At 53.0% G+C, this 8,877-nt stretch overlaps 1 protein-coding gene and 1 long non-coding RNA gene across 8 annotated transcripts in view; one reads left to right on the top strand and one right to left on the bottom strand.

Annotated features, from left to right (window-relative positions):
* Positions 1–439: 439 nt before the first annotated feature.
* On the bottom strand, positions 440–1,964 carry LOC143152340 (uncharacterized). Its single transcript, XR_012993554.1, has 2 exons — positions 1,237–1,964; positions 440–644 (listed from the first exon to the last, which is right to left on the bottom strand). It is a non-coding gene; the product is annotated as an uncharacterized LOC143152340 (long non-coding RNA).
* Positions 1,965–2,677: 713 nt separating this feature from the next.
* Shal (potassium voltage-gated channel protein Shal) overlaps positions 2,678–8,877 on the top strand; it is an 81,490-nt gene continuing 75,290 nt past the window's right edge. For 3 of the 7 annotated variants that reach the window (XM_076322339.1, XM_076322336.1, XM_076322335.1), the window contains exon 1: positions 3,499–6,733. In XM_076322339.1, coding sequence (XP_076178454.1) covers positions 5,619–6,733 — 1,115 coding nt within the window. In that variant the 5' untranslated portion in view covers positions 3,499–5,618. Of the gene's footprint in view, positions 2,785–3,454; positions 6,734–8,877 lie in introns of those variants that run through there. The other 4 variants (XM_076322333.1, XM_076322332.1, XM_076322337.1 and 1 more) reach the window with 4 other exon arrangements.

Here is an 8,877-nt window from a genome sequence, read left to right as displayed (position 1 = left end):
ATAATCGTCGCAATAAGCTGATCCTCTGCTCCTCCATGTTCCCAAACGATCCTAATCTTTCACGGTAAGTCGACACCGTACTTATTTCATTCCTGATAAAATATCCTTCTCATTTTTCCAGTTGCAACGTTTATTCTCCTCGTATTATATACGACGTTTATAGTTGTAGGAATGCAGGTGAATAGATAGGTAGAAGAACCGTTTAACGTAAGTTAGCGTAGTGGTACGTTTATTATACTAATTCTCGAAACGCGTCACATTCTTTTCGATGAAAAGTTTTGAAAATTTTGCAAAGTTTAGGAAGTATCGACACGTGTTAAATACTCAACGATCCGAAGAGTTTCGGTAAAAGGGTAAATAGATAAATTGAAAGAATTGGAAAGTCGTTGACGATTATCTGGATAAACAACTCGTACAACAGCGAGCAGTATCGTTCGAAGGTAGGCTTTCCAAGTTTATTTCGATCTCTTAGATACATTTCAAAAGTAATACAAATTTTTGCATTTCGAAATTTTGACACTTCCGATTTTCTATGTTTGCGTAGTTGAAATCTGGTTAAAAGCTTCGCAGTAGGAGTGGCACAATGGTAAACTTTCCGATGGAATATGCTTGTTTCATCGGCCGAGTTACTTTGTTCTTCGATCCTGGAAGATCAACAGAAATTAAGTAGGTGGAATTATCCCGGTCGAGAGATCGCCGAACCAGAAATCGTTCGATATCCGTTCTTTCTTTCTTTGCTTTTCCCTCGTCGTTGCACGGAAGCGGAGACAACGAATGGATCGAATCGACGACGCAAACATCGTCTCGCATCGTTCTCGATTTATCGTAAAAATATATCTTTCGACTCTTTACGAATTGTCCGGGTGTTCGCGATTTCGATTCGAATAGCGATTTTACGCAAACGTTTTCGCTCGTATGAAAGATTTTCAAACGTATACGAGAAATCGGTTCGGAAGATCGGAATTGGTTCGACATCGCGAACGAACAGAGAAAGTTTCAAAGGGGCGCGCAAAGTTCCAAAGGGAACGAAAAGCAACCCCGAGTATTTTTCGAGACTATTGAACCGATACGAGGGTAGAAGAATTAAACGAAGCTTAAAGGGTTCGCGACGCCGGAGAAGCAAAGAAAGCGCGAACTTGGCCGCACTCACGCGGACGTTACACCTCGCGCTAGAGGGTGTACACTTGCATTTTGAGGTTGCACTCTTTCGTACGTTCATTAGCGGCACAAATTTACCTGTCGGCGAGGCACAGACCAGTCCACTCGTTGTCTTGAACCGTACAAAGTGGTCCGGGAGATTCGCGTACACCAAAGCTCTACGCTTACCCTTCCTACGCTTCGGATTTAGCGAGCTTCGCTTCTTTCGCGTTGTAAGTGGCGAGCGAGCGGACGACGTGGTTCTCGCGCAGTGTAGATCTTCTCGCGGTGAACTTAAGGACATCCAGATTCGTAACGTAATTTTTCATTTCGCACGATCGAGTGTATTGCGCAAAGAAAGGATAGAGGAGAACTTAAAATCGTAACGATTCGTCTCGAGACGGGCATTACGAATTTGGGAGGTAATGGAAATCGAAACGGTACGGTACGACACGACACGACACGGCACGGTACGGCGGGAGGTGAAGAGCAGCGGAAAACAATGACTCTTCTCTCGAGCATTTTGCCGGAGAAAAGGTGGACAGAGGAGGACTCGGGGCTGAGAGCGGCAATAACAAGCACGGGACAAAATAAGAAGAAAAGTGCAAGATAAAAAGAAGATACGGACGAGGGAAAAATTCGATCGAGCAAGGAAATTCGAAGAACCGGTGAATTTCTTCTCCGAGAAAAACGAAACGGACGGGGACGCGCGATGTACGGAACGGAACGGAACGGAAGATAAGGAGTAACGAGTCTATACGCTCGTAATTGGTCGGAGCTCGATGATACGAAACGCGGTAGAGAAAAAGCTACCTTTTAAACGGAGAACGCACAGATACGTAGGTGTAACACGATCAACTGGAGAAACAACGATCGTTGGGCACGCGGTGTCCCGATAGTTAGTTTATTCGATAACACCGAAATTGATGGCGGAATCGAAAGGTTCGAGAAACGGCACGCATCGATCCCGTCGATACCCTAATTTGATTCCGTCCGCGTGTAGGAGCCGCAGTATTCGACGAACCACCACCGGCAAGCTGGAAATTCTGCCGTTGGGAAGTAAAATCGCGGAATAATTGGATGCTCTCGTACGCGCGAGACCCCAGCCAGCGTGCACAATCTCGCGAACCTAGATTTTGATTCACAGTCGTGAAGAGAAGCGACGCGGGTAGGCGCATCCTGGCTATGCGCGAACACGCAACCAAGGGAGAAGGTGGTTGCTCGCGATGCGGAGCTTCGGCGTCCCGAACAAATAAATAAAGAGACGCGCGAGAGTCGGGCGAAAGGAGAACCGAGCGGATAGCTGGTAACCAGAGAGAGAGGAGCAGGACGGGAGGCAGAGGGTGGTTGTGACGTCATAGTTAAGGGTTGCCCGGGCAACGTGGAAGCGGTTTGCCGCCGCGTCGGGACGCCGTCGCGCGTCGCCACCGACGCCGCGACGTAAAAATCAATTTGGACCTTGGCTAGGTGACCGTTCGCTCGGCGCTGCGTCGCGGCTGCTCCGGCGGTTCGAGGCTCGAGGCTCGAGGCTCGAGAGCAGCACGCTTGCCTTCCGGAGGAGGTGCCAGCCACCTCGCCACCGCGCGAGCGAGCTAGCGACAGATACCGCACCGCGAGGAGCTCAGTCGCGAGTCGCCCACCGAGCGGGTACCAGAACCAGCTCGAACGTGTCTGGCCGCCCTGCTTGCGAGCGTGCCCGACGCGCATACACACGCACGCACGCACGCACGCACGCACGCACGCATTCAAGCACGCATCCACGCACCCACGCACGCACGCAAGCACGCCTGCACGCAAGCACGCACGCAAGCAATCACGCACGCAAGCAATCACGCACGCACGCAAGCACGCACGCACGCATCTATCTACACACAGACACAGCCACGGACCCACGGACGCACGCACGCGCGCGCGCGCGCGCTCGCTCGCGCGCCTCCGCCTCCACCGCCGCCTCTGCCTCTGCCGCCACCGCCGCCACCGCCGCCGCCGTCGCCGCCACCACCACCGCTGCTGCCTCCGCTGCTGCTGCCGCCGCCGCCGCCGCCGCTGCTGCCGCCGCCGCCGCCGCCGCTGCCGCCGCTGCCGCCGCCGCCGCCGCCGCCGCCGCCGCCGCTACCACCGTCACCGCCGTCGCCGCCTCCTCCGCAACTCTCTCCCTCTTGTCGTGACGCTCACCGTTTCCGCGTTCACGCGGACGATGATCCGCGAGGGGATCGCCTTGCGACGCTGACAACCACCGAGACACTGTGCTGCTCGAGTACCGCGCGCGCGGATTACGTTTCCGGAGAGACATGCTCGAGGTCTTGAAGGCGTCCGGCCTGTTCGACGTTTACCACAAGGACGACGGGACAGCGTGATCAAAACAGGCATTTCTCGGAAGATTCCTGCAGCGACCGAAGCGACTTGTGCGAGCGTTGTAAACAGAGAGAGGGTAGGTAGGTTGTTTCCCGGTTTCAACCGATAACAGTCGCCTCGGAACTCTGCACGGTGGTACAACGGCGCAGCAAGATTTCGAGTAAAACTAGCTCTTCTGGTCTTTACCTACGAAGAGAGTGCTCTCTCCCGGTCTCAAGAGATGATCGAGCTACGAAAGGGAGGAGGCGGACTCATCGACTCGTCGAAGCAACGACGGAGATCGTTCTCGTCGACCAGAGTGGCGGAATAACGGACTCTCCACGGACCGGGAGGCTTGTGTTCGGATTCTCCGCAGTGTCGAAAGGAAGGAAGGAAGGAAGGAAGGAAGGAAGGAAGGCAGGAAGGAAGGGAGGAAGGAAGGAAGAAACCACCGCGACGCGACGTGCCGTCTGTCGCGAGACAACCGCGCGATCCTCGAAGATTTCGACTCGCGTGCTTCGTCGTGCTGACGCGTATTACGGACCGAGTCAGCGTGGTCGTTGCGTGCTAGTGTACCGCGACCGAGGCTGGATCGCTCGAAGGAAAAGCTCGCGCGTGCCGAGAACGATAAAAGGGTTTGCCGCCGTGCGCGAGTCGAGCGTTTCGTCGACGATGCTCGAAGACCGTTCGAGAGGAGGTTACGCGGAATACGTCGTCGGAACGTCGATCGGTTCTCCATTTTCGTATCGCGATCTCGAGATTCCGGTACGGTCCGGGTAACGGATACGGGACTACTCGTGTACGAGCTGTTTTCATCCAAGATCGGTGATCGGAGAGTCGTGACTTTGCGCCGAAAGAAGCATTCTCGTTGTGCGGCCTTTGGTTCTCTTTCGGGAATGACAAACAACGACGACGAAAGTTTATTGACAGAGAGGGAGAAAGAGAAATAGATAGTGATAGTGTTTGAGATTGAGAGCGAGAGAGAAAAGAGAGAGAGAAAGAGAGAGAGAGAGAGAGAGAGAGAGAAATAGATAGCGATAGTGTTTGAGATTGAGAGAGAGATTGAGAGAGAGATTAAGAGAGATTGAGAGAGAGAGAGAGAGAGAGAAAGGAGAGAGAGCGCGCGCGTGTCCGGTCACTCACGGACTCTCGGCTCGGAGAAAGCCTCTTCGGATCAATTAAAACGTAACGGGGATTCGTCGGTGAACGCGAGAAGAAAGGAAAATGTTTCGGGGCGTGTCGTCGAGATCCGTCCGTTTCTAGCACGAACCGAAAGGGAAACTCCTTTTTACAGGTGGTATTCGAGGATGTAGCAGGATCGTCTCGATGATTCTCGAGGACACTTAGGAAAGAGGGCCGTGTCGCGGTTCTTAATCGGGCGGCACTGGAAGACGGACGAGGAAGAACAGGTGGAAGTTAGATCTTGGGGCTAGATACCGAGGATCCGGAGCGAGAGAAAGGGAAACGGACGAACAAGCACGGAGAACCGTATCGATGATGGTGGAAGGCACGTTGCCAGGAGGTGATTGGCTACCGCGGTGCTCGCGTTCCTTCGGTGGTTCGAGTCGCTGTTCGTCGTAATATATCGCGAGTCGAGTGGCGTGAACCGGGCGACAACGGCGAAGGAATGGTGAGGTACGATGACGGACTTGGTAGTCGTGCTCGATCTTAGGATCGCGGTATCGTTGTCGACGTCGTGGTCGTCGTCGTCGACGCGTCGCTGGTGGGAACGCCGCCGGTGCACGATCAGCTAATGCGGATCGCTCGAATGGCGACAGCCCTCGAGCGCGAGTTGCTTCGCTAAAGAGATTCTCGAGGACTTTGTTCGAATTTCGCGATCGGTCCTTACCGAGGCTTCGAGGCGTGTCGCAGCGGGTCTCCTCCTTTCGAGGGATTCCGGGGTTCGAGGCTGAGTCGTATCGAGGACGAGGAGAAGAAGAATCCGAAGGTAATGAACGAAAGAAGAGACGGACGAACGAGGACACGCGAACGCGGAAAGGTATAATAAACGGGTTACCGAAATTTCGTGAATCGAAGCAGCTTTCGGTATCCGGACTCCCGAAGGAGATTATCGACGGAGAAGAGCGAACGAGAGACCGAGGGGCGAATATCGGGTGAGTGGAGAAAAAGCTCTACCAGTTTCTATAATGGCCTCCGTGGCAGCATGGTTACCGTTCGCTCGCGCGGCAGCGATCGGTTGGGTGCCGATCGCCACGCATCCACTGCCGCCCCCGCCGATACCAAAGGATCGTCGCAAGGCCGATGACGAGAAGCTCCTGATAAACGTGAGCGGCCGTCGGTTCGAGACATGGCGGAACACCCTCGAGAAGTATCCGGACACTCTTCTCGGCTCGAACGAGCGCGAGTTCTTTTACGACGAGGAGTGCAAGGAGTACTTCTTCGACCGTGATCCAGACATTTTTCGTCACATATTGAACTATTACAGAACCGGGAAGCTTCATTATCCGAAGCACGAATGTCTGACGAGCTACGACGAAGAGCTGGCGTTCTTCGGCATACTGCCGGACGTGATCGGTGACTGCTGCTACGAGGATTACCGCGACCGCAAACGCGAGAACGCGGAGAGGCTGATGGACGATAAGCTGAGCGAGAACGGGGATCAGAATCTACAGCAGCTGTTGGACATCAGGCAGAAGATGTGGCGGGCGTTCCAGAATCCTCACATATCGACGGCTGCCCTGGTGTTCTACTATGTGACCGGTTTCTTCATAGCCGTTAGCGTGCTGGCGAACGTGGTCGAGACCGTGCCGTGCGGTAATCGTCCGGGACGCGCCGGTACGCTTTCATGCGGCGAACGTTACAAGATCGTCTTCTTCTGCCTGGACACCGCGTGCGTAATGATATTCACCGCGGAATATCTATTGAGGCTGTTCGCGGCCCCGAGCCGGTGCAAGTTCGCGCGATCCGTCATGTCCATCATCGACGTGGTTGCCATTCTACCGTACTACATCGGCCTCGGTATCACCGACAACGACGACGTATCCGGTGCTTTCGTTACGTTGCGCGTCTTCCGTGTCTTCCGGATCTTCAAGTTCTCCAGGCACTCCCAGGGTCTACGGATCCTCGGTTACACGTTGAAGTCGTGCGCCTCGGAGCTCGGTTTCCTCGTATTCTCCCTGGCCATGGCCATCATCATATTCGCCACCGTGATGTTCTACGCGGAGAAGAACGTCGATGGAACGAACTTCACCTCGATTCCTGCTGCATTCTGGTACACCATCGTTACTATGACCACATTGGGGTGAGTTTTATCTCTCTCTCTCTTTTGTACGTTTTCTGATACCTATTACGCGGGGGTCGCGATAACTCGAACGAGTCGAAAAGGAAGTCGAGAACATTGTCGCGAAAGCTCGCCGAAAGAAACGATTCGATCGATCGGATCGTAAGAGCCATCGAATGTACGCGAGATGCCGCGTTGAATTCGATTCGTTCGAAAAGAACGCGTCGTTTATACTCGTCGTCGTACGACGAGTAACCCTCTCTTTGCAAGGTCTTGGTTGCGCAAACTTTTCGAGTTCATCATCAAAAAGGTACTCGCGGAGCGAGCGATGCGCGACAAAGTACTCGATACTTTAACATCTAGCCGGTATCTTTGTCATTCTCGACGTACGATTCGTTTTCCGAATACGAGACTCTTCGATGTCTCCTCGGAAACGATAAGATTTCCTATCCGATATACGTTACTTTGCGCGTAAGAAGATACCGACGAACGAAACTCTCGTAGCAACCTAATAATTGGCTCCGTGCACACCGCCCGAAGCTGGAACGAGCTCGGTCTCCGATGATATTTTTAACGGAGGTCGTTGACGACCTTTTTACTTACCTCGAAGGGCCTTGCCGTTTTCTCTAAATATCCGCGGCAGAAGCGCCGACTCCGAAAGCTCGTCGACAATTTCTTGCATTTGCCTCCTCCCTCTTGCCGTATTATCGCGAACCCGGTCTTTTTCTCCGTCCTTGTGGATTAAAGCAGCCGATCCTGCGCCCGAACAACGCAACTTCCCAACTCGACCGACGAGAACGTTTGCGTTTACCTTTCATTCCTCGAAAACGCCCGGCTACTTCGCCGCGGATTAAATTCTTCCGTCATCTTTCAAGTTTTTCGAGAAGAAACTCGAACCCCCCACCTCCCCCTCCCCATCCCCCCGTCGTTCCTCCCCATCTTTTTTTTACCGGAGAACAATGAGCCAAGTATATATCACTTGCAAAGCACTCGTTTCTTTCGTTTCGCTTGGTTCTGTCGGGGTTAATTACGATTTGGTTCAACGAGAGCGGTGCAGATTTTGCAGGAGTCTATTGTATCTTGACGGCTTCGAGGGGGAAGATACCGCTAACAAGGTCCTCCCCCGTTGATTAGCGTTTTCGTTTATTCGAACAAAGTAAAGTTAACTCCACCGTTCTATTTCTTCAGCGGGACGCTATGCAATCGCGATATCTTTTTCCACTCGATGGCGATACCCATTCCGAGATCATTTAGTTCCGACTTTAGTACATACTTGGCGTCGAAAGAGGAACGGCACAAAGCCCTTGAAAGATTCAGCTCTCCTTATCTCCGACTGTAAAATTCTGCATCCTGCCGTTGAAAACTCCTCCGTTCTTTTTAATCTTGCACGTTGGTCGAACGGTCTTTCAGCGAGGGCGATGAAAAAATTACGGAACGATCCGTCCGAAAGTTTCCACCCGGGTAGAACGGATCTATAAAGCTGGCCGGAAATATTAATGTTCCCGCGGGAGCTGACTCGATACGAATTCAGCTACGGAGCGTCTGCGAATTTCGCGATCCATCCGTCCCTCGCTCGACCCTCGAGCTACCATCTCGAGGAGATAACGTCGAAAAATTCACCCGTTTCGCTTCCGGTCCCGGAAGAGACTCGCGCGCGTCGCCCCTCTATTTCTGCCCGGTGAAATCTATGTCAATGGTATTTTCGTTTCGTTTTCGCGTGGACAGCTGACAATCAGCGTGATCTTAGTCGCGCGGCCGGTGGTCGTGTCCTCTTCGTGGATTTTGCGCGTCACCGTTTTGATCGTCCGTGATCGGATCCGAAATTTAGGACGGTACGGAAAGGGGCCCGATGAATTGGAACGCTCTTACGTAACCATCGCCAGCCTCCGTCACGCCGGTTTCCGGGCCAGTCATTGATTGGTTCACGGTGATTGGACACCTGGGCGTGTACACCTCGATGGGTTACGATAATAGTAACGAATACGAAGAAAGACGCGCGCGAATTTCACCTTTGAACAGTTTCGCGATTCACGGTATTTGTTTCGTTTATACGCTCGCGTTGGAGTAAAACGACAGAGCCACGAGTGTCGGGATGCTTTTCTCGTTTAGCCGCTCGCGGTAAAGTAAAGCGATACGGACCTAGTTTACACCGAGCGTTTAATACT

The sequence above is a fragment of the Ptiloglossa arizonensis genome, chromosome 10 (genome assembly GCF_051014685.1).
Source record: "Ptiloglossa arizonensis isolate GNS036 chromosome 10, iyPtiAriz1_principal, whole genome shotgun sequence".
In the NCBI taxonomy this organism is placed as follows: Eukaryota; Metazoa; Arthropoda; class Insecta; order Hymenoptera; family Colletidae; genus Ptiloglossa; species Ptiloglossa arizonensis.
Note: the sequence above shows the minus strand (reverse complement) of the source record. Positions and strands in the feature narration are given on the sequence as shown.